Source organism: Rhincodon typus, chromosome 6, assembly GCF_021869965.1.
Source record: "Rhincodon typus isolate 14 chromosome 6, sRhiTyp1.1, whole genome shotgun sequence".
Classification (NCBI taxonomy): Eukaryota; Metazoa; Chordata; class Chondrichthyes; order Orectolobiformes; family Rhincodontidae; genus Rhincodon; species Rhincodon typus.
Window position 1 is genome coordinate 55,750,413 of NC_063337.1, and position 25,558 is coordinate 55,775,970.

General features: G+C 39.4%; 1 protein-coding gene across 1 annotated transcript in view; it reads right to left on the reverse strand.

The window, feature by feature from the left end:
* LOC109935037 (disks large homolog 2-like) overlaps positions 1 to 25,558 on the reverse strand; it is an 890,971-nt gene that overhangs the window by 34,533 nt on the left and 830,880 nt on the right. Inside the window, exons 20-23 of the mRNA XM_048598394.1 lie at positions 18,933 to 19,032; positions 17,594 to 17,635; positions 16,719 to 16,769; positions 7,366 to 7,467 (exon numbers count right to left, since the gene is read on the reverse strand). Of these exons, the coding sequence (XP_048454351.1) occupies positions 7,366 to 7,467; positions 16,719 to 16,769; positions 17,594 to 17,635; positions 18,933 to 19,032 (295 nt within the window). The remainder of the gene's footprint in view (positions 1 to 7,365; positions 7,468 to 16,718; positions 16,770 to 17,593; positions 17,636 to 18,932; positions 19,033 to 25,558) is intronic.

Below are 25,558 nucleotides of genomic sequence, written 5' to 3' on the forward strand. Positions count from 1 at the left end.
GTTCTGTTCATTTCCCAACTCCCCTTTTTTCCCCCTTTTGGTGCTTTCCCCTAATATACAGCTGGCTGGAGGCATGGAGTAGTGCCAGCTGGAGGCTTGAATGATATGGGGACAGCCAACGCTGGAGGCCTGAGCGCAGCAGGGACAGCTAGCGGGCTGGACGCCCGAGCAGAGTGGGGACCAGTGTGAAGGAGTCAGCGACTTGCGAGTGTGGTCAGACCACGTGTGCAAGCCCCCTGCACTGATCTATTGAAGGCCCTTTACAGAATTACTCTAATGCCGATCTTTTTAACTATATTTCTAATTTTTCTAACTTATACTATGAATAACTCTAAGTAATGTAACTCTTTTCCTTTTCTCCTTTATTTCTCTGTGTTGTATCTAAGATACTTGGTACTTTGTACCTAAGATGGTACCATTTGGGTGACACTGTAAACTTTGCACTACACTCCTGTACTTCCGTACTTAAGGACAATTGACAATAAAGGATGTTCTAATTCTATTCTATTCTTATCTATCCCACAACTCAAACTGGACCATTTAACCTCATGAACGTGTATGCTGAGGTGAGGCAATGGCCTAGTAGTATTATCGCTGGACTGTTAATCCAGAGACCCAGGCAATGTTCTGGGGACTTGGGTTCGAATTCCACCATGGCAGATGGTGGAATTTGAATTCAATAAATATCTAGAATTAAGAGTCTAATGATGACCATGAATCCATTGCCGATTGTCAGGAAAACCCATCTGATTCACTAACATCCTTTAGGGAAGGAAATTGCTATCCTTACCTGGTTTGGCCTACATGTGATTCACAGCAATGTGGTTGACTCATAACTGCCTTCTGGGCAATTAGGGATGGGCAATAAACGACGCCCCTCATCCCATGAATGAATAAAGGAAAAAAAAATATTCCAACACTGTGCTCCACTATAAAGGTGAAAGCCAGCAAGGAATTTGACACTGCCATCAGTAGAATCCTTAAGCTAGAACATCATTATCTACTGGGAAATTTTAACGCAAGAGTGGGCATAGTTCTAGAGGCATGGCTCTTCTGCTTCATACATTCAAGGCCTGGGTTAGATACATGCAATAGGTCAGAGACTGAGTTATGCTGCTACCACAAGCTTTGCATAGCAAATATCTCCCTCAGAACAAACCATGCCTCAAGGTGTCAGAGAGGTACCCAAGATCAGGCTTTTGGCATCAGCTTGATCTGATCAACACCAGACCTAGCTCTTTTAACATCATTCTCAACACACGTAGCTGCCACAGCACTGACTGCTATGTAGATTACTCCTTGGTGTGCAGTGGATTATTTGAAGATTTTCATTTAAACCTGCAGTAGGCTGTTCTCCAATGAAAGTCAGCCACATTACCTACCAAGATTAAAACCAACAGTTCCTTGACTTTATTGAACGGATTCTTTGGCATTCCCACAGCGTGTAGAAGCAAAATGGAATGTACTTCAAGGCATCATTTACAATACTACACTTTGGGCACACAGGAACAAGAGAGTTAAAATACAGATTGATTCAAACATTTCGTGAAGCCAACCTGTCAGTACAGCAAGTTACACTGCCTACTTGGATTAATTGATTAATTAAAGGACTGAATAAATATAAAGGGAAACCAGGTGGTACTAAGTGTGGATGAGCTGTGTGGTTGAGTCATCAATCAATTCTATCCACAAAACAAAATTCTTTGAATTCTATTTACCAACTGGCTTAGATCTGGTACCTTAAGGCAAAAAATAGAAATAAAGAGTTCTATTTCTGATGAAAGGATTTAAATTGAGCTACTTTTGAGAGAAATGGCTGAAACTAAGTGTTCTAAAAAGTTTTCTATGAAGACGAGCCTAATGAACAACGTAAAGATGAAGTAAGAGATACTGACATGGGTTATGTCTTTATCATAGGAAAAACAGGTATGGCTTTGGCACTTCCTGCCAGAAGCAGGATCAAGTTTATGGCATTTTTAGAACTGGAGCCTCAAGAGTTTTACACTGAGGAAGGTTTGAATAATCTATTAAACTGTGTGGTCAGAACTTATAGATGTAATGAACTGTTAAAAACATATGAAGCATGGTCAGACTTTGATAAATTTAGAAAGCCAAATGGCTATTCTATAAAAACATTCATGAGAGAATTTAACAGGCTACTATAAGATTGAAAAATTCTATTAAGAGATTCCAAACTCAGTGCTTACTTTAAATTGTTTGATTGTGCTACAATGCCAAATATGGATAGACTTATTATTAACTGAAATTAGATTTTCAAAGTTAAAAGTACAGTAGCTGCTGAAACACTGACACTAGTGGAAGCAATAGATATGGGACTACTTAGAGTCATAAAGTTTTTACAGCATGAAAAATGGGCTTTTGGCTCATCATGTCCACTGGTCATCAAGCACCTATCTATTCTAATCCACTTTTCCAGTGCTTGGTCGGTAGTCTGTTTGCTATGGCATTTCAGGTGCTCATGTAAATGGATCTTTAATATCTTGAAAGTTTCTGCCTCTGCCACTCCTTTTAGGCAGTGAGTTCCAGATACCCACAACCCTCTGGATGAAAGATGTCTTCCGCAAATTCTCAATAAACCTCCAGCTCATTGCTTAAAACTGTGACCCCTGGTTATTGACTATTCTACTAAGTGAAAGGTTGCTCCCTATCTACCCTGTGTCTGCCCGTCAGAACTTTGTACATCTCAGTCAGAGCCCCTGTTAGCCTTCTCTGCTCTAAGGAAAGCAAACTCAACCTATCTACTCTCTCTTCATAGCTGAATCACTCCACCACAGGTGACATCCTGATGAATCTCTTCTGCACTCTCTCTAATGTAATCATATCCTTCCTATAGTGTGGTGTCCAGAACTGCACAAAGCACTGCAGGTGTGGCCTAACTAACCTTATATACAGGTACATAATAACCTCTTTAAGTCTTGTATTCAATGCCACTGATTAATAACAGCAAGCTTGACCGATATTCTGAAGAAATCCTTTACAATGAGCAATCTGAGAAAAAAAAACCTACAGAATGTTACATGAATAATCTTTCTTATTGGTACGATGCACATTCATCAAAGGTGTTGCTGAGAACAGGCATGGAAACTACTGGAAAACATTCTGAGGGACAAATTAATCTCCATTTGGAGGAGCAAGGATTAATCGAGGATAGTCAGCATTGTTTTGTCAGGGCAAGATCATGACTAGCAAATTTGACTGAATTTTTTGAGGAGATGATTAGGTGTTAAAGAGAGCAGTGCAGGTGATGTGGTCTAAATGGACTTCAGTCACACTTGTGATAAGTTCTCACATGGAAGACTGGTGAAGAAGCTAACAGCCCATGGATCCAGAGCAATCTGGCAAATTGGATCCAAAATTGGCTTAGTGGCAAGTAATCAGAGGATCATGGTCTTTTTGACTGGAGGCCTGTGTCCAGTGGCATACCACAGGGTTCAATGCTTGGTTTCTTGCTGTCTGTAATGTAAATTAATGATCTAGACATCAATGTAGGATGTATGATTTGTAAGTCTGAAGATGACATGAAAATTGGGAGTGTGGTAAATAGTGAGGAGGAAAGCTTTAGACTACAGGATGATATTGATAGGTTGGCTGAATAATGGCAAATAAAATTTAATCCTGAAAAGTATAAGGTGATGTACTTTGGGAGCACTCACAAGGCAAGGGAGTACATGTTGAATGACAGGATCCTAGGAAGTGCAGAAAATCACAGGGATCTTGGTCTGCATGTCCATTGATTCTTGAAGGCAACAAGATAGGTAGATAAGCTGGTTAAGAAGGCATATGCTTTTATTAGTCAAGGCGTTGAATACAACAGTATACAGCTAGAGCACTGTGTGCAGTTTGGTCATCACGTTACAGAAATGTTGGGACTAAACAAGACACAGCAGAGAACATTAACCAGATGTTGCCTGGGCTGGGGCGATTTAGCAATGAAGAGAGACTAAATAGGCTAGGTTGTTTCCTTTAAAGAAAGAAGGCAACACTGAAGATGTTGTGATGATGGTGATTTTACACAGGATCCCGAATGTTTTGACACAAGAGGAGGTGAAGTCAGAATTGATGACAAAAAAGACAGAAAGTGAACCAGTACCTGAAACCTGAGTGGTCTCGCGAAGTAGAAGAACAACGTGTGAATGACTTGCATTGATTAAAGGAAACTGTATTGCAAACAGAACTTGAGCAGTTATCCCCAAATCACTACAACATATTGTATTGCAATTTGCCTATGAAAGGGCATTCAGGTGTTGTTAAGATAAAAATATTCCCTGAAAGTTAGCCAGTCAATATATTACTAGTCAGTAGAATTAATTAAAAACAGCATAGTACTGAAGAAACTCGGCACCATCTAGGACAAAGCAACATGGTTAGTGGGATCCCATCCATCACTTTCAACATTTACTCTATCACTACTAATACATGGGGTCATATTGCATACCATCTGCAAAATACAGCATCTTTCCTGTGTTCATTTGAAAGCACCTTCCAAATTCAAGACCTCTATCACCGAGACAAACAAGGGAAGCAGATGGATGTCAACACTATGACTTGAAAGTTCCCCTGTAGTCTACACACCAGTATCCTTGGAACTATATCACCATTCCTTCACTGTCAGTGTGTAAAAGTTCTGGAATGCCATCCCTAGTAATACTATGGGTGCACCTCCAGCCAAGTAAGGATGGGCAATAAATGTAGTCAGTGGTGCCCATAAACTAATGGTTATCATTTGTCTCTCAATTCCAGATTTACATTGAATTCAAATTCCACCATCTGCTGTGGATTTGAACCTGGGTCCCCAGAACATTATCTGGGTCTCTAGATTAATAGTCTAGCGATAATTCTACTTGGCCATAAATGAACAGCTATATGTTGTACAAAATATACGTTAAAGTCTGGCAGGGACTAAAGCAAGACAATTCTACCACTGAGCAGTTTTCAATGTTTTCTAAAGATGGAGAAGGAAGGAGTTATTTAATTGGGCAGGAGGGCATCAGGTAGGGGTCTACCACCACTGCCCAATTAAGTTTGGGATAAAAACTCTTGTTTACAGCTTTCTTGCCCCATCCACAATATTGAAACACTCATGTAGACAATTTATGCTTCCTGAAGACCCTCATTCTGCTTCTGCTGGCATTCACAGTGCTGGAGGTGTAGTCGCCACATTTGGATCCAAAACATAAGCCATGTCGATGATTAAGGGACTCAGAATTGGGAAAGGAGGTTGGGGGATGTGACACCAACACCCAAACCTTTCTTCTGATGCCTGCCATCCCTTGCCCCTCAACTAGCAACATCCTCGTTGTACCTGCATGCCACTTTAACTCACCTTATGGCATCTGGCCCTCTAGTGGACACTTTCCTAGCAACTAGCATTGCTCCCCCAGTGACGCTCATGGATCTTTGCCTCTGGGGTTGGTATTCATGTGTAGGCCCGTGGGGCACCAAGAGAGATCACTGCCTTCTTTTTTGGGAGATACAGAAGACTTTGCTGAATTGTCCAACTGTATTTAACCAGTGCCCTTTTACACTTATCCTGTCAGATTCCTGTAGTTTTGAAGGCTCTTTTTTTTTGAGGATTACAGTTTTGAAAGATTGTGGGAAAACAAAACTTATTTCAAGCTCTGGAATGATACTTGGATTGTTTTATCCATTTTACAAATGGTCAATCAAATTAACAAGACTTTACTGGGAAATTACATGTCTCCAACTTGAATTCACTTCTCAGAAAGCACTTTCCTGGCTTTTGTAACTGTTCTGTTTGAATATTATTTTGGTTTCCAACTGGCAGTTGGTGCCTAGCCTGCTGAAGAAAAGAAGCTTTCAAGCTCATCTCCTTCCTGTTTCTGAAAAAAAAAATCCTTGTTCATACTGTTTTCCAGCTGGCACACTGATTCAGGTGTTCTCATGAAGACCATCAGAGGAAATTTTCCTTGCCATTTCCTGAACATACAGTGACAACTGCCTGTGTTCCATTATATCTGTCTTAATTCATCAGGATATGGTTGGAATGGAAACTTGGACATCTCAAATCTGATCCCTTTTGCCTTCTAAACAAACAATTATCGCCCAAAAGTGTTTCTTTTTCTTCTAAAGTAAATCTCTGTAGAAAATTATTTTTTGTTTTTGTTTACTTGGTTTATGTATGTGTTGTGAGTGTATTTCAGGTTATTTACAGGGGTAAACATTTATATTTTCACATCACAAATCAATAATTGTGTTTATTAAAGACATTTGATTGATGGATCTTTTTACTTTAAGACTGAAATAAAGAAATTATATGATTGGGAATATCAGATACTGGGTTAAACAATTAAATTTATAGCGGGACTAGCGAAAGATAGTGCATTCCTCCCATCTCAATCATCACAGGCACCCTAATTAACTGGTAGAGCTCTGTCAGCTTACAGTATAAGGCAGCAGTGAGGAGAGCAGATGGGGACTGGGTCACTGGGGATTCTTGTTTGCAATAGGGTTAGAGTTAGGGAGAGGTTCTGATGTTATTTGAGGGGAAACAGAAAATGCAGTGCATGGGGGGTGTGGAAAGGGTGGTAGTGATAAGTCAGGGTAGAGGTTACAGGATCGTTTGTCCAAATCCTATTGCTTCTGTCCCACAACTAATGTCAGCAAGCAATTCCTGTCTGAATTCATCCATTCTTGTCTTTTTTAAGCCTAAAATTCCTAAGGTCTGGAAAATCCAAATGACTTACACAAAAAAATGGAATGAATGTTAAAATGATGGCTGACAGCCTATTATGATATTCAAATGATCAACTTGCCTCTCATAAGTGGATTATTGACTTGTCATTTGTTGTACCTTTGTTAAAACTATATATGGGAATTTGAGATGGATTAGATTTCTGTTTCAGATTTTTTTAATATTTGAACTTGAAGTCTTTCCTTTTCCTAAGCCTTGTGAATATCTCATTCAATTGCAAGTTCTAAGTTGATCCACAAGAAGTTCCTGATCCGTGCACAAATAGATCAAATGTTCTTAACGGGTTCTTCAGTTAAGCATTGGAAAATCATACTTTTACTTCTCACTTTGGTAAATTATTGGATCCTGATTCACTAACTTAACTTTCACTTCCAAATTAAATGAGTTTGTAGTACAGTGGGAAAAGTTAAGCCCTCACTTTACCGCAATATTAATAGAACAGGTGGGCATTAGGAACTTGTGGAATGATGCTGTATATAATCAATACAAGATAATTTATAGATAACACTCTACAGTACATCCAACCAGCTTCTACTTTTATATTTAGACATAAATGTAGAGACATGATTGGTATTAACTGGATGCATGCAAAGTAAACTAAACAGTGATACTCTTCCTCTGGTATTACTTACGTGGTACACAAGAGCCAAATTTGTCTGGGAATTCTGATATCAGATCATCATTAACTCGGTCTTTCATTGGACCCAGAATAATGACAGGTCTACTGTAATTAACTGAAAAACAAAATGAAATGATTTACTTTACAAAATAAATATAATACTACTTTTAATGACACACTATCTTTAAGAAGTTACATCTCAAAAGTTAGAAATTAATTTGTGAAGTGCAAACTTTTGTAACTATGCTGGATGTCATATTTATTGCTGTTTCCACTTGTGAGGACAGTTATGCATGACGTATTGATTTGTGAATTTTGATCCATTCATTTTGATATGTAGTTATCACAGACATTAACAGTCATTGTGTTATTACATTTCTATGTAACATAGGGCACAATATTACACAATGCTACTGGATTCAGTATCCTAAAGGCTTTCCCAATATCAGCTTGCTGGCTAGTTCCCAAGTAGGAACGGAATCATTCACAATACCTGTGTTGGAGTCACATAACTGTGAAGGCATATTTATGACCAAGAGAGCATCAGAATTAAATGAAATGACTAACTCTGCCCAACTGTTGCAAGATGAGAGGAAAAAAAGCAACATGGAAGGCCTGGAAAATCCTGGTCTGCCATCAGAAAAAATGTAATGAGGGCAAGGGGACCACTGGGACAGGGGTTTATTCAGCACCAGTTTCGGATCTGCTGGCAACTGGACAGCCAGATATGCAAGTCTCCCAGCTAGATATATAGGTTCAACTCCTGAAGTACTCCAGCTTTAAGGAAGCCCATTTCATTGGTTGAACAACAAGCTCTTTAAAATTTTACTCATTACTCATGCCAATTTGTTTTTTTGCCGGAGTTTCTCTACCTATCACAGCAAAGAGGCTGCTAGTACTTTATTGATTACAGAACTTCCAGTTGACCTTGGGTCAGAAACAGAGATTCCCCAGAATCTAATTCTAGCACTATAACATTCTATAACATTCAGGTTCTCAACATTCCTAGACTGACTGCAAGTTTCCTTGAATCTTTTGCAACCCAGAAGATAAGTGATTTAAATTCTTGTTACAGTTTACCCACATGAATAACAGATGAGGTAACTGTGCGGCACAGTAACTAATAACAGTCTGTTAGGTTTGCATCAGAAAATCAGCCAGATTAAACTGCATTTTAAAAAAAAAATCATTATGTTTGACATAAGGGCATCAATCTGAAATGCTGGTGGAATCTTCATGCCCCACCACTAATTAAGATCCTTAAGTGGTCAATTAATGATGGTTGGTATGTCCCTTCATTTGCACTAGTTCACAGTCATGGAAACGGACATAGGACAGAAGTGTGATTGTTAAGAGTCAGCTCCCTGCCCTTTCTTTCAATCCCAATGCCCCTTGTGCCCATGATGGCTATTTCTTGAGACTACCCCTAATTTCAGATTTCCAGCATCTAACACGTTTGCTTTGGAATCATTTTCCAGTTGGTAGCTGCCACTTGATACTGTCACTAGCAAAGAGCTGTAAATGGCCCCAGAGGGGAATTGGGGAGAAGGATCTCATTAAATCAGTTGATCAAAGACTTTTGGATGCAAAGTATTTACCTCTCCAGCACTAATCCTGAACACCATTTATCTGCTTTCTTGTTGTACCAGCTGTTGTGGATCTCACTACAGATTTTAGTTGCGAAAATAATCTTTTCTCTGACTAGAGCTCAACTGGCAGATTTGGGAAAGGAATAAATGCCAACAATCTGTAAAATTTAAAAACAACCTCTACCACATAAGCATATATAAAAATTACAATAAGGAATTAAGACATATGGAAAATGCTTAAAAAACAATTTGTAAATAAATTTCACATTCTAAGGAACCATTGTTGCTGTATTCTTAACTTCTGCATAGATAAAACTTGTGCCAAAAAAGCACTTTGATCATAATTATTGAGGATTGTACCAAATGTTGAAGATAACAAACATTAAATCCTGTTCAAAATAGGGAAGATAAGTCCATTAACTGTAAACAAGTTAGTCTAGTATCAGTTGTAATGAGGGGAATATCAGTGAGCACATTAATAAAGATAAGAGCTGATCAGGGAAAGCGAACATGAATTTGTAAGGCTGGTTTACACTTACTGATTTCATTCGACTTTAAGTGTACGTGTGTGCAATTTGCAGTGGATATACAAAATCTGGATTTTGAGTAAAGGTTGATGAACAGCTACTTTGTACAGAATCAAAATAAGGAGAAAGAATTTTAATGTGAAGCTCTAAATGAAGTGGAGGACATGAATCATTCAGCAACTCAAACACATCATTATTTAAAAGTAGGTTTCATAGAAAAAGTCCTAAAAAATAATTCTCGATCTTTTACACAAGGAATTGAGTAAAACAGAAAGGAAATAAGATGTTGAACTTTAAAAAAGTTGAAATCACGTGCTCTTATTAAGCATTTTGAGTTAATTTTGCTTTTCTTCAGTTCTCCTAAAATTAGTAACAATTTTATTACTTGTTTGTTAACTTTACTGTGTGTAGCTATAGACATCTTAATATAGAAAGATATTTAGAGTCATATAAAAAGATGTAGCTTGGAATTGGTAAAATGAATTATCTGTAGAGATATGATGTCAAACTTTAAAACTATTTAATGGAGTACAGAAGGTTAGGTGGAGGGGCCTAATACGAGTGTTCAAAGCTTTGAAAGAGTTTCAAAGAACAAATAGTGAAACATTACAAGTTTCACCAGTCAGCAAATTGGCAACAGGGAGCATAAACTTGGTATTAATATGAAAATATTCCTTGGAAAACATTCTTGAATTTGAAATACATTATCACAATGAGTAATTGAAATAGGCAATCATGTTACTTCAGAGACAACCAAAAGAATGAGAAGATGAAAAATACAGTCATCAGGTCTCTTCCATCAGTCTTTTTAATTGTTAAACCAGAAACATAAAGAATCTTGCACATGTTGTCATCCCAGATCATAGTCAAACTTTTTTCAAATATGACTGGAAATGATGGGAGGAATTTTCTACTCTTGAACAGCATGGGCAAAGACAAGAAGTGGGATAAAATATGAGGAAAAGAAGATCAGAATCTCAACAATGAGAACCAAGGATTCTGATTTTCTCCAAGGTTTAAACAGTGAATTCAGAATCTTGCTAATTAGTGGTGATTACCTTAATTTTATGTATCCATTCTGTCTCATTAATAGGCCAAAGCACCACATCTCTATGCAGCTTTGAATTCTCCTCTCCTCCCTGAGAAACTAGATGGTGCCAAATCTGACATGACATTCAGAGCAGTATGTACATCATACTTCTCCATCCTTCATCTACACAAGGTGGCAATGGCAAACCACTAGTTCACTACATCATCATGCCTGCTCTCAGTCCAACTCTTACACCACTTCAGCCATTCATGATTTCAGTTTGGAGCTCAGAAACATCTATGACTTACATCTTCTTTGCATGCAGGGAAGTGCATGCATCTCATACATTTATACAGGATGCATCTTATGGCTTTTAGCTTCATTTCCTAGCAGTCACTCACTTTGCACTGGGGGTAGGCCACGGCTTTGGATGCTAATAGTCAGATGGCTTATCATGGGGCAGTCCATGGAGTCCAGAGAAAGTGAGAAACTGAAGTCTGGCGATGGTTTTCATTGGACTGATTTGTGAGGGCATGATGACAGTGAAAAGGTGAAATTCAAGATTAAAGGACAGGAGATCACAGAAGGGAACAGGCACTCTGTGAGAACAGGTTTTCACAAGGCTCTCGGGGTAAATTGTAGATAAAGAGACTGAATGGAAATGAGGGAGGCTGAAAAGTCATCAGAGACACCAACAGCAATGCAGAAGCAAACATGAAATATAGGGAGGATCATCCTAGTCTCAGGTTTGAACTTGGAATTCACTCATAAGAACAAAGAGATGAAACCATGCCATCTTCAATGCAAAATCAACTGCACAATAACAATATAAAATGGCTGCTACCAAATGCAGAGCGGCGGAGTAAAATGTTGCTTTCTGTTCAGGGATGGAGTAAAATTCCTTAATGTTGAGGTTCTGCTATGGACAAATGCATTAATCATGCATTCACTAATTCAGTAATGCCACAAAGTTCTGGCATAAAATTGATAACAAGTCATAACTGGTCATTCATTGTCCAAAAATTATGGTCTCAAGCAGTCGAGATCATTACATTGCTTGGCTCCTTGTCATGTCAACTAAGCAATTGCAATCAGATGCTAACTTAAGATTATTACCTTGGCTTGGCATTTCTGAAACGTATTCATAGCAAACACTGGACAAAATGCTTCAGTGGTGACACACTTGCTAACAGAACTGTCGGTGATGTTCAGGGGTAGCTTTTTTTGGGAGTGGTGTGTATTTATTTCCCTGTGAGGTCTCTATGGCACGTTGCGTCAGGGTAAAAAATGCTACTTCATTATGGTTGGTATGAGGGCTCAGGAGTACAAACATGAAATAGTTTTCACTTTCTAACATTTCCCACAGATTATCTGTTCACAAATTTGACATGGACTTTGCCTTGTAGCATTGTTTCAAATGTGAAGACAATGTCGACGGCAAGAACAATTTCAACTTCATCAGCAGGCACTGCAAGGATACCATTCTCCTTTGTCTGCTGTATAGCTTCCAGAGGTAGAAGCAGCAAATGAAGATCCTACAGGAAGGCAGACGCAAATGAGGAGGCCCAGAAACATTTTGTAAAGCTCTTTGGAAACACAGTGCAGGCACAGATTAAGGATGTTTTGTCTATCGTCACTGAACTGTGTCAACAGCCGGGGCAGGAATTGCACTCAGAAGGATTGAGTAGCCATCAAGGTTTCAGTTTTTATGCCAGTAGTTTATTTCAAGAAGAAACTGGGAAATTGTATGACATTTCCCAATCCTCAAGTCATTAATGCAGCTGAAATGTTACTGATGCCATTTCCTCCAAGTTACACCTGACTATATCCTCCCTCGAGCAGTGTGATTCTTCAATACCGCTGCAGGGCACTATCAACTGCACCCTTGTTGCTTTGAGAGTTCCCACTCACCAACCTGTAGAGGTTGTCAACAGAAAAAGCTACACCCCAATATTCAGATTATTTGTGACCAACAATGCCAGATTTCAGAGCTCTGCAGCAGATATCCTATGAGCTGCCATGATCCGTACACATTAGAAAACTGCATCCTTCCAAGAACCTTGTGCATTACAGGGTTGGCTGCTGGGAGTTAAAGACTAGACTCTCTCGTGGCTCATGGCACCTTTTCAAAACCCTTAGTCTGACACAAAACAAAGATATAATGCTGCTTATGCTACCAGTACGGCCACAATAGAACAGACCATAGGCCTCCTTATCAATGAGGTATCTACATGGGCCTTAACGTAAATTCTGAAAAGGGTGTGCTGCATCATTGGAGGCATGCTGAGCCCTGAATCAACAAAGGAGAATATTCTAAATACAGAGGAAATGGGGGATTAACACCAATCTTCTGAAGATGTAAATAAGAATGAGGATCAGGACATTGACTAGGAAAGACATCCAAGAAACATGATTGAGCAAAGTATTGTTCACAGTGAGAAGCCACTGCTTTTTCCAGAGAGTGACCAGGCAAACAGCCCATTGTATCACTTCCCAGCCTTGAATGGCAGTGCACACCATTGGAAAGCTAATAGAATGAACCTTATCCGGTGGAATCAACTGATTCTGTACCTGGTGGTGTAGGTGTGGAAGATGGATGGAGGACTGGCTCAAGCACAATCCTTGCAAACTGATTTCAGCTTCAGTTTTGTCCATATTCAAAGTGCATTGCCTTGGCTGATGTAGTCAACATCAAGGTTTAGCTGTCTGTGATGACTCATGAATGCTATCTGCAGTCATAGAACTAGCAACTTGTGAGAGATGAGAAATGCTTGGTTATTACAACCTCTTTTATCCTTGGGATGTTGGAGGAGGTTATTCATCTCTTATATGGGTGTAACTTAGGTCAGGCTCAGGTCTGACAGCCACAAAGACACTAGAGCAGACATTTTAAGTGTGCAAGAGAATATATGTGCGGAAGTGGAATTTTCTGGCTGGGGCAGCATTTATCGCCCATTCCATTGCCCTTTGAGAAGGTTGTGACGAGTTGTTTTCTTGAACTGCTGCAGTCCATATAATGTAGCTAGACCCATAATGCTGTTAGGAGGTAGTTTCAGGATTTTGACCCAAAGACAGTGAAAGAATGTTGATTTATTTCCAAGTCAGGATGATGAGTGTCTTGGAGAAGAACATTCAGAGGATGGCTTCCTAAGTACCTGCTGCTTTTGTTCTTCTAGATGGTAGTTTGGAAGGTGCTATCTAAGGAATCTTGATGACTTTCTGTAGTGCATCTTATAGATCATACACACCGCTGCTTCTGTGCATTTGTGATGGAGGGAATGAATGTTTGTGGAAACGATGCCAATCTAGCTGGCTGCTTTGTCCTGGATAGTGTCATGCATCTTGAGTGTTGCTGGAGCTGCAATTATCTAGGCAAATGGGGAGTATTCCATCACACTCCTGACCTGTGCCTTGTAGATGATGGACAGACTTTGGGGAGTGAGGAGCTGAGTTACATGCAACAGGATTCCAGGCCTCTGAATTGCTTTTTGGGGCCTCTATAATGATATGGCAATTTCTGGTGAATGGTAACCCCCAGTATATTTATAGTGTATACTTTATAACATATATAGATAATTTACAATGCTGTTTCACCTGTGCCACCTATACACCCTCAGTAAACTTGTTCTTCTGACTTCTGCACTTGGGCTGGAGGGAGCCTGATCTACAGTTAGTCCCAAAATAAATCAAAGAATTGTGGATGCTGTGTTCTGAAGAAAGGTCACGGGAACTGAAATGTTAACTCTGCATTCTTTCCACAGATGCTGTCAGACCTGCTAAGATTTTCTAACAATTTATGTTTTTGTTATGTTTATCCCTACTGGCCTGGAAGACTTGGTAGTCAATCCTGTGGACAACTGGGCCTAGAGAGCCCAGTCCTGTCCAGGTGCAGATCCATTCCCCTCAACTTGGAGCTTTACATACTTTGGCTTCAGAGATAGGGGTGAGGTGGAGTGGTGAACACCTCTGGAGGAAGCTTTTGTACGTTCTTAATGTGGTTCCTTCTCCTTATGGATATCTGCTGGCCAAGAGTGACATTGAGATCCTTCATTCCCTCAGCTTGCCATTGGTGCTGAGCACCTGTATACTACTGTGATGGAGCGCAGGTCCATGCATTTTTCTAGCAGTTACCGAGTGTGCTGGGTCTGGATTTCCATGGCAATCACAAATTCCTCTACAGAGACAGCCAGATGCATGTTGCCTGAACCAGCTTTGTACCAATGGACAAAATTCCATTCTTTGTTTCACCTTATTGACTTCTCTGACAAACCTGCCTGGCTGTACTTTTTGATAAAGTCATTGATGGCCGAGACCATGGGGATTTCCCCTGGTTGGGACTGAGTAGGTGCCTGGTCTCCAGCAGTCCTCTTGAGTGTCAGAACCTGGGGTGTTTTTTCCATGAATGGCTGCAGAGATGGATCGATGATGTGCTCTACAGATTTTCCTCCCAAGACTAATCTAGATACAGAACCATCAAAGTGAAAGTCTCTGATCTGGTGGAGGCTGCAGCTGTATGCCTTGCCATCGTACCCTCTGAGGGGTCAGTGGCTTCCTCCTTGGCACTGGAAGTGGAGCTGAGGGTCTCCAGTGTCAGTTTCTTTAGAATGAAAGTTTGCTGGGTGCTGTTAGTGTCTGCATAAAGGAAAAAGAGGGAACTATTTTGGAAATACATCAAAAACTTATGCAGGTTAAGAATGAGTTAGTGTTGGTGGTAATTAGACAGCAGCACGATGAAGCTTACTGTGTTGATTGCCCATGAACATCACCATGTCATCACTTGAGGGTTTGCGGTCTGCTTCACCTAAATCCAAAACCTTTTCCTCATATACTGTGAGGGGTTTTATGTTTGCTTCCCACCTCACCCTTGACCCTTCATCCAGCTGTGACAAATGGAGGGATTAAGTATGACGGAAATGGTTGGAGGAGTTTGTGATGATGCATGAGAGGACAGGTGGTAAGGTATCCTGTGTGAGTAAGTAGAAACACAGAGGGCAGAAAAGGTTTATAATGCGGGAGGATGAGGTGGGTGAGAGCCATTGAAAGGACATGATATCTTCAAGAGTGATAGTCATAGTTCATGAACCTTGGTGAGAGGTGATTGCAAAGCAGAGTTAGAGTGAGGGCTGGCCCTGGGAGAGTAAGGTAGCACAGAGAAGTTGGCTGCACTTACCCTTGCAGAGTGCAGAAGATCATTCATCTTCTTCCTGCATTGTGTTTCAACTGGAAGACTTCATCAGTGAATTGAGGAGCCACCATGAAGTTCTGGGCCATTTTGTTGAGAAAAACAGCACAGTTCCACAGTGTGAAGGGCAGTTCCTGGTATGCAGCATCTGAGGTGATGCACAGCTGGTGTTTAAATGGGATACCAGTGGCAGGAATGTTGCAAAATCCTGGCAGCAGCAAGCACTTCTGCCTTTGCCGCCATGTCATTCCATTAGACAAGTGCCATAGACCCCAGGGGTATAATTGATATGTTTGGGTGAGAAAAAGTTGCCACGGTACAAGGTGGGCCATGTGTCATGAACCTCATTTGACATAACACATAGCTAAAAAAAAGGGAAAATTCAGCCTTAGGTCTCATTCAAGATAAATAAATAAACACATTTCAATGCAGTTGCAATTTGCACTGAGGTCCTCAGTCCTTTGAAGACATGGTATATTACGATGCTAAAGTAACACCTAATGTTGTCATTACAATAAAGAGAAAGATAGAGGAATGATTTAATTAACATTTCACTTTTTTAATCACATATTGTGGGCAGCATGGTGGCATAGTAATTAGCACTGCTGCGTCACAGCACCAGGGACCTGGGTTCAAATCCAGACTTGAGTTTACACATTCTCCTGTCTGCATGGGTTTCCTCTGGTTGCTCCAGTTTCCTCCCACAGTCCAAAGATGCGCAGTTTAGGTGGATTGGACAAGCTAAAATGTCCACAGATGTGCAGACTAGATGGATTAGCCATGGGAAATGCAGGGTTACAGGGATAGGAGTAGGGAGGTCAGAATGGGATACTCTTTGGAGGATCTGTGCAAACTTGATGGGCCAAATGGCCTGCTTCCGCCCTGTAGGGATTCTATGATTCCATGGTATTCTTACAATTTCAAATATATCTGAAGCAGTGTGAACTTCATGGATTTTTGGCTGGTTGACCGTACATACAAATTCTAAAAGAAAAGAAGCAAAAGTTGTTTTATATCCTGTAATTCAGTTTGACTTACTCTCTTGCTGTATAACTGGTTCATATGAAAGAATGCAGTCCTCTGGGCTCCCTAATTGCAGAAAGAAACAAAATATCTCAAAGAAAAATTCTTTATTCCAGTTCTTATTAAATAAAAGTTTACTCACTCATAACTTTAATACAGTGTTTGTTCAGTATAAAGGATACCAAATATTGAAAGCCAAAAGTGGAATGCTGTTTGGAGGGTCATTGCGGACCCAATGGGCCAAATGGCCTGCTTCCACACTGTACGAATTCTATGATTCTCTGATTCTAAGATTTTAATAGAACATTTTGAGCTCAGAGGATTCATTTTTCTAAAATTTACTATTTGACTTTCAAATAAATAAACAATTGTATAATTGTTGGTAATGTGTTTTTAATTTTTGCTTATAATAAATTCCATTGCAAACCATGAAAATGGTCTGTCGCTTTCCAATTACTCTTGAAAAGCTTAAGAAGGAAGACAGACAGTGTTTATTCTAAAGCAAATGGCTATTTGACAAACTAGAAGACATGTGAATTGCGAGTTAAATGAAATAAGCATCAAAAATCAACTTTAAAAGAACTTAAATTTACAACAATTAGCTCCAAACGTAAAAGCATGTATTAAAGAGAATAAAATTGAATGTAAATTATTTTATACAAAATCAAGTGTGGCATTATTTGGTTTCATTTGTCTCAGAAGTTTCAGATCCAATATTTATTTCTTGAATGGATACCATAGAACAGAATAGTGTACATAATGGATACTACATAATATTACATTATATTGAGCTTTAATAAATTATTATAATCAAAGTATACATTAAAACTCGTGCAGTAAGCAAAAAAGCTGGAAATAATATGGTACTCAAAAAAATAAAATGAACTTACTGTAGCTACTTTCACTATCGCTGGCATTAGAAGTAACATGTTCTGCAATAACAATATAGCAAATTAGGAAGATTCAAAAAAAGTGCCACATAGCTGTGTCAACATATATAGGCTTTAAAAATGGAACTGTACACATGCTGCATAACAGAAATGTACCATTAAAACACAAAGTAGCTTATATTGAGAAATAGCATTTAAAACAGCAGCAGTAATTGTTTGAGGGACAGGGAGAAAGTGCAAAAGGGACTGGGGAGTAATGCAGACTCCTGGATAGAACGATGGTGTTGTGCATCCCAGCAGCACAAGCACAAATTTATTATAATAAAATAAACAATGGATGTTGTCAAGACAGAAAAGAATATTCTAATAGGTGATTAGATAGTAATTTGCGCGCTTCAATTGATCATGCAGAAACAAAAGAAACTAAAACATTTGGGACATTCATATTGGTTTTCTACTAAAGCTCAATTTTTACATGCTGGGACTCTCCTTGGGATATATGCAAAAAAAATAATAATTATATAGTGGCATGTCATTGTGGTCATTCTTCAAAACTTACTCAGAGTCTTTGTTCCATAACCATCGTCGGCTAACCCGGGGATCTCCTGCACAGTAGTCCCCAGACAGCAAGCAAAGACAGGAAGAATAACCGCAGAAGAGGAAGGAAGAAGTCAGTGGATTTGAACTAAATACTACCATGACAGACCATGCAGATAAGCCAATCAGGAGCCCAGTGGTTTTTACATGACACTGTGGCATTACCATACTTGTTTGAGACTTTTTTGCCTGAATTAATACATACCAAAATGGTGCAATTCAAAGACAGTATCCCTTTAGCTCCAAAAGCAAATTGTATTTCATATTGAACAATAAACAGACAGGTTGACATTGTCTCCTGAGGTAATAAAATCTAGTTTTAATATTTGAGCAGGATTGCAGTTAAATAAAAGATGAACATGGTATTGTAGCAGATAAAAGGCACTTGTACAATTCAGGGGTACATTAGAAAAATTCCAAAATCAAAAGTGTATCTATTACATTAACAATGTAAGCAATCTTTTGTCTTGAACAGTGTGGAATATTATTTAATTCTTGGCCAGATTTGTGTTTATTTCGAAATACAAAATACTTAAGTTGAAAGAAAAGGGACACGGTCTCTACCTCTCTCGAACAACTCCTTTTTATACCTGTTTATAAAAAGGTCTACTTTAAAAGAGTAATAATATGATGGGATCCAGATTGCTGTCACACATTGGTCACAGTAGTATAGCTTCACCCTGCCTTTGTGTACACATGGTTGTGAGCACTGAGAGCTATGCTGTCTCTTAGTCCTACTTACGTTCTGGATCACTGGTATCCTGCTCATTGTGGTCCTTGTTCTTGTAGAATGGGAATTTTCGTGAAAAGATGAGGTTCTTTTTACGCTTGTCATTGAATGACTGTGAAGGAGAAAAGGCATGGGGCAAACAGGGACAACTACAGTAAGTGCTGTCGTACTCATGCTGACAAACCCACAGGTTGTAAAAGTAGAAGTAACAGCAGTGACTCACACTCACAAGACATGATACATCAGCCAAATCAAACTTATGGCTGGCTAATTTTTGTAGAAATTCATCTTCTAGGAAATTTCAAATATTTCTTTAGCCTAAAGTTTGGTGATTATTTTTGGTCCATGCCAAACATTTGCATTACTGGTGTCTATATAGGCCCTGACATGCAGAAATTGGTGATAATCACCTAGCACTACGTCTGGCACAGTCTACTTAAAAATAGCCAACATTGTTACTGGAATGCAGGGCATAGATGCAATGAGTGGTACGCTTAGTATTTATAGATATACATGCAGTTAGCTGTGCTTATATATAAAATTGTGCCTCAAGAATCAGTTATGTTGGAATGATTATCTAATTTGATGTTCTAGAGTAAAATTGGGATTGCAAAATAGAAACTGCCCAATCCACATTTTGAATGATTTCATGTAGACTTATACAATGAGTGGCCATTTGCAGTGCTTTAGTCTCTATCGTCTCCACAATAATGTAAGACCAAGAGAAGGAACATGGGCTTTGTTGGAGATGTGCTATTTTATATGCATTTTATCTCTTACACTAAAAATACCATAAATTTAAGTATTTGAGGTATTTGCCAAACTTTCCATCTTAAATCACTTGGTAGATTATCTTAAATCGCATGCTCAGCTACATTATCTGACTAATGGTAGCCCAAACCTTGATCGCTGGTGATTACATGCATTGAAGCATAATCACACTTCAGGGAATTTAGCTCTACAAGGCCAAAAAAAATTTAAAGGATTCCAAAAATTTAAGTAATTCCTAATATAAAGATGTGAACCTAATAATATATACCTTTGTCACTGCTATTTCCCTCCACTTTTACATCTGAACAGTAATTCAACATTTGTTCAGAAATAAAGGGTGATTTAAAAAAAAGAAATATTCTGAACAAAAGACATTGGGCTTGATTTAATAATCTCATATATGTCACTTTATATCAGAGCTTGTTGTGATGATATTTATTGGCATCTGAAAAATCAAATATTAATATTTATAAAGTATAGCATTTTTGTCAGGTCCAACTTTATGCTCGGATTTACTTTCAAGGATGCTTGTAGTGAATCCTGAGGCCATCATTCCTCATTGATGTTTTTGTATATTTTGTCACACAATCTTGCTTTACTTTTAGGATATCACAAATTTTCAAATGCCAATATTACTTTTAAGTGGTGTTAGACAGGAGAGGGTGAATGCTGAAGAAGGGGAAATACAACTTAGTTTAAGGATGGTTTTACTCATGTTAAGAAAGCTAAATTTTGGGCACATAGTGGATTACATAAATTTTGATGCAAAAGAAAATGCGAAATTATAACACATATCAGTTACACATATCAGTTAAACAAAGATTATGGTGTATTCAGTGCAAAAAGTGGCAAACCATCTTTGTTTGATGATGTTGGATGAGAATAGTTGGGCTTTTTGTTATACTCAAATCATCAGCGCTAATATATGCCATGATTATCCTTCATCAACGGTGCTATCATATATTAAATCGGGCCCACCACAAGGACATGTTTAAAAGAAGACAAAGTATGCTATTTAACATTATGTTATGAAACAATACACAAAGCATGCAACGTGGGGAATGTAGCAAGACGGGAACATTAAAATGTTTGGCTGAAATAATAAAACTGCTGTTATAACAACTTTTCAGATTCATGCAATTTACATATGACATGTAATTTTCTCATTAAATGGGAGATCAAAAACATGAGATACAACATAAATGTAAATGTTTTCTGCATTCCATGTGTTTGGGTCGGTGATAATAGTTAATAATATCCATTTGCTTTTTTAAAAATCAAGTTGTAAGGAACGATACGCATTTTATCTCAGAACAGAACAGCAGCTCAACATGACTAAGCACAATTTTCTAAACATAAATGAAAAGAATAAATGTCTATCACGACATAAAAAATGACCCATATATTTTGTATCACCTGCTACATTATGGTAACCTTTATTAGTAATGAGCATACTAGTAAATACATTTGATCTCCAGTTGTCTATCACATTTTCACTTTCTTTTTTCTGGCTTCTTTTTCCATTAATTTTTTTGTCCCAGAAGGCACTATTTCCTTGTTAAGAAGTGATTCCATGGCACCCCACTTGACCATTTGGAATCAACTAAGTCAGCATTAAACAGGGATCAAACTTGTTCTCATGATGGATAAATTCAGTGAACCATCAGTTAATGATCATATCTGTCAACGTTTCAATGGTATGGTTTGGGAGATAGATTTCATTTGAAATTGTTGAAAAACAAGTTTGCTTTAAAAGCCTGAAGTTACCATAACTTAGAATACATAACTATAAATAGTACATTTTATATAAAGCGAGTGATGTTCAGGTGATCAAATCAAAGCAGTTGCATTGATGTTGATTGAAAATAATTTTCTAGACATTTTTGTCCCATAAATCTTTAAGCAGTTTAAATTCGTGCATTTGTTTTTAGAGATGAAAAGTGGAAAGTGTTTCAATTTACTATCAAATTGAGTATTACAAGCACAACACCTTCATCTTTATCCCACATTTACAGCATAGAATACTTTCTTATAATTCAGGCTGAAGTGAAATTACTCTAACCATTAGACAGGCAGGAATTTTGATTAATTGCAAAGCTAGAAATTAAACTATCATCATGCTATTGAAGATCACAATAAACATCTGAGACGAAGTATTTCTTTAATCCAACATACTGAAGTAAACAGCTATGTGAAGAGGTTTCTCTTGTGATTTGAGAGCACAAGAATGAACTTTTGAAGAATATGATGTGGAGGTGCTGGTGTTAGACTGAGGTGGACAAAGTCAGAAGTCATTTAACACCAGATTATAGTCCAACAGGTTTATTTGGATCACACAAGCTTTTGGAGCCCCTTTGTCAGGTGCAATGACAGAGCAGGGCACACAGACACAGAGTTTGTAGGCAGAGAGATCAAAGGATTATACGACTGGTATGAGTGGATTGTCAGATAATAAGTCTCTGCAGGTGACCAAGACTGATGGACGGTGTGTAAAGTGTTTATAAAGTCAATGTTGGTGCTGTGCTGTCATGACAATCAGGCAGAACCTTAGGAATATACAAAAGGTGACATTTCAGGTCAGGCACTGAATTGTAGGCATGAGACTTTGTTTGGAATCTGTCTCAGAGTTTTAACCTGGAATCAAGCTGGTTTTATGCCAAAAGCTAGAATTTATAAAATGCCACACTGGCTATGACTACAAATTGTGAGATTTTTGAACACAATAGAATGTATTTGCAAATCAGCAAACATCTTGGATGAGATGATTCACCCAATAGAATTGTGTGTGCGTGTGCATGTGGGTGTGTGTTTGTGTGTGTGTATGTTTGTACGTGTGTGTGTGTGAGACAGAGAGAGAGTGAGGGTGAGAGACAGAGTGTGTGTGCGCGAGTGTGTGTCTGTAGGTGTGCTTGAGTGTGTGTGTGAGAGAAAGAGTGTGTGTGCATGTGTATATGCTTGAGAGTGTGTGTGAGTGTGAGAGAGTATGAGCGTGTGTGCGCACGCGTTTGTGAGAGAGTGTAATAAACAGTTCAAAACTGTACAAACTAATTAAGGTAGCGAGATCATAACAATTTATCAAGGTAATGCTGTCAAAACAGGCAAGTAAGGAAGATCTTACAGATACAAAACAGTGTGATGGGGCCACCTGTTGTGCGACATGAACTCAAGATGGCAGTTGGGGCCGTCTTCATGGGTACGAAACTTGGCTCTGCTCACTGATTCTGCATTGTTGTCTATCTGGAGTCCACCTTGGAGGATGCTTACCTGAAGATCGGAGGCTAAATGTCCTTAACTGCTGAAATATTCCCCTACTAGGGGGTAATATTCCTGTCTGGCGATTGTTGGGCGGTGTCCGTTCATCCATTGTCGTAGTATCTGCATGGTCTCGCTGATATACCATGCCTGCATCCTTGCCTGCAACCTATGAGATAGACAACGTTGGCCGAGTCTCATGAGTATCTGCCGTAGACATGGTGGGTGGTGTTCCCACGTGTGATAGTGGTATCCAAGTCAATGATCTGACATGTCTTGCAGAGGTTGGTGTGGTGGTGTGGTCAATGTTGTCCTGATGGCCGGGTAGTTTGCTGCAAACAATGGACTGTTTAAGGTTTGGCAGCTGTTTGAAGGCGAGAAGTGGAAGCGTAGGGAAGATCTTGGCGAGATGTTCATCTTTGTCAATGACATGTTGAAGGCTGTGAAGAACATGGTGTAATTTCTATCGGTCGTATCCTGTGTCTGTCTTCTGAAGAGATCGTTGTGGTTTTTCGCTGTGGCACGTCAGAACTGTCGATTGATGAGTTGAGCATCCGTATCCTGTTTTTGTGAGAGCATCTTTCAAAACATACAGGTGTCCGTCGCATTCCTCCTCAACTGAGCAGATCCTGTGTATGCACAGGGCCTTTCCATAAGGGATGGCTTCTTTAATATGTTTAGTGTAGAAGCTAGAGAAGTGCAGCATCATGAGGTCATCAGTGGCTTACGTGTGGGTGAGGTACTGAGGTGTCCATCCTTGATGAAGATGCGTGTGTCCAAGAAGAAACTGATTGTGAAGAGCAGTCCTTGGTAAATCTGATGGTGGGATGAAACTTGTTAATTGGCTATGTAGTCGTTTTGGTGATTCCTTGCCATGAGTCTAAAGGAGGAAAATGTGATCAATGTGTCTGGTGTACAGCACTGGTCAGAGGTCCTGCGCAGCAAAAACGTCTTGCTGGAACCTGTGCATGAACACGTTGGCATATTGGGATGCAACTTTGGTCCCTATCGCTGTTCTGTGTATCGAAGTGTATCTGGTGTATCTGTGTATCTGGTTTTCGAAGGTGAAGGCATTGTGTCAAGGATGAAGTAGATGAATTGTAGGATGGTGTCTAGAAATTGGCGGTTGCTGGTATTTAGTACTCAGGCTATTGTAACAATGGCATTGTCGTGGGGATGCTGGTGTAGAGTGCCAAAACGTTCATTGTGATGAAGAATGTTCCTGGTTCATCTGGTCCGTGGGAGCTGAGTTTCTGTAAGAAATCTGTAGTGTCACGGCAGAAGCTGGGAGTTCCTTGTACAATGGGTTTCAAGATGCCCTTGACATAGCCACAAAGTTCTCACACAGGGTCCCATTGCCTGATATGATGGGATGTCCAGGTGTGTTGACTTTGTGTATCTTCGGATGACAGTAGAAGTCTCCTACGTGGGAAGTATGCGGGATGAGAGTGCATAGGATATTCTGAAGGACTGAATCAAAAGTCTTGATGAATCTGTTGAGTTGACAGGTGTGTTGTTTGGATGGATTGGCAGGTAGTTGTCTTAGTGTTCCTGGTTGTTCAATTGTTGATACACTTCTTTGCAGTAGTTCGTTCTATTTTGTATGATGGTGGCTCCTCCTTTGTCTGCTGGTTTGACGACAATGCCGTGATTCATCTTGAGAGTATGGATGATGTTGCGTTGTGCTTGGGTGACGCCATCCTTCAACTCATCCTCTTAATCTCGCTAAGATCTTCCCTACGCCTCCATTTCTCGCCTTCAAACAATCGCTAAACCTTAAACAGGCCACTGTTCGCAGCAAACTGCCCAGTCTTCAGGACAACATTGACCACAAGACCACACAACTCTGCTATGGCAACCGCTGCAAGACATATCAGATCATCGACTCGGATACCACCATCACAGATAGGAACACCACCCACCATGTTTACAGCACATACTCATGACAATCGGCCAATGTTGTCTATCTCATATGCTGCAGGCAAGGATGTCCCGAGGCATGGTATATTGGCGAGATCATGCAGACACTATGACAACGGATGAATGGACACTATGCAACAGTCGCCAGACAGGAACGTACCCCCGAGAAGTTAAGGGCATTCAGTCTCCAATCTTCGGGTAAGCATCCTCCAAGGCGGACTCCGAGATAGACAACAATGCAGAATCAGCAAGCAGAGACTGACAGCCAGGTTTCATACCCATGAAGACGGCCTCAACTGTCATCTTGATTTCATATAAAATCTTCCTTACTTTCCTGTTTTGACAGCATTATTTTGACGAATTGTTATGATCTCCATACCTTGATTAGTTTGTACTATTACACTCTCTTACACTTGTGCGCACACACACTCGTACTCTCTCACACTCACAAGCAACATACGCATGCACACACTCTCTCTCTCTCACACACACACACACACACACACAAATCTATCGGATGAATAATCTCATCCAAGATGTTTGTTGATTTGCAAATACTTTCTATTGTGTTCAAAAATCTCACAATTTGTAGTCACAGTCAGTCAGTGTGGCATCTTACAAATTCTAAATTCTAGCTTTTGGCATACAACCAGCCTGATTCCAGGTTAAAACCCTGATACAGATTCCAAACAAAG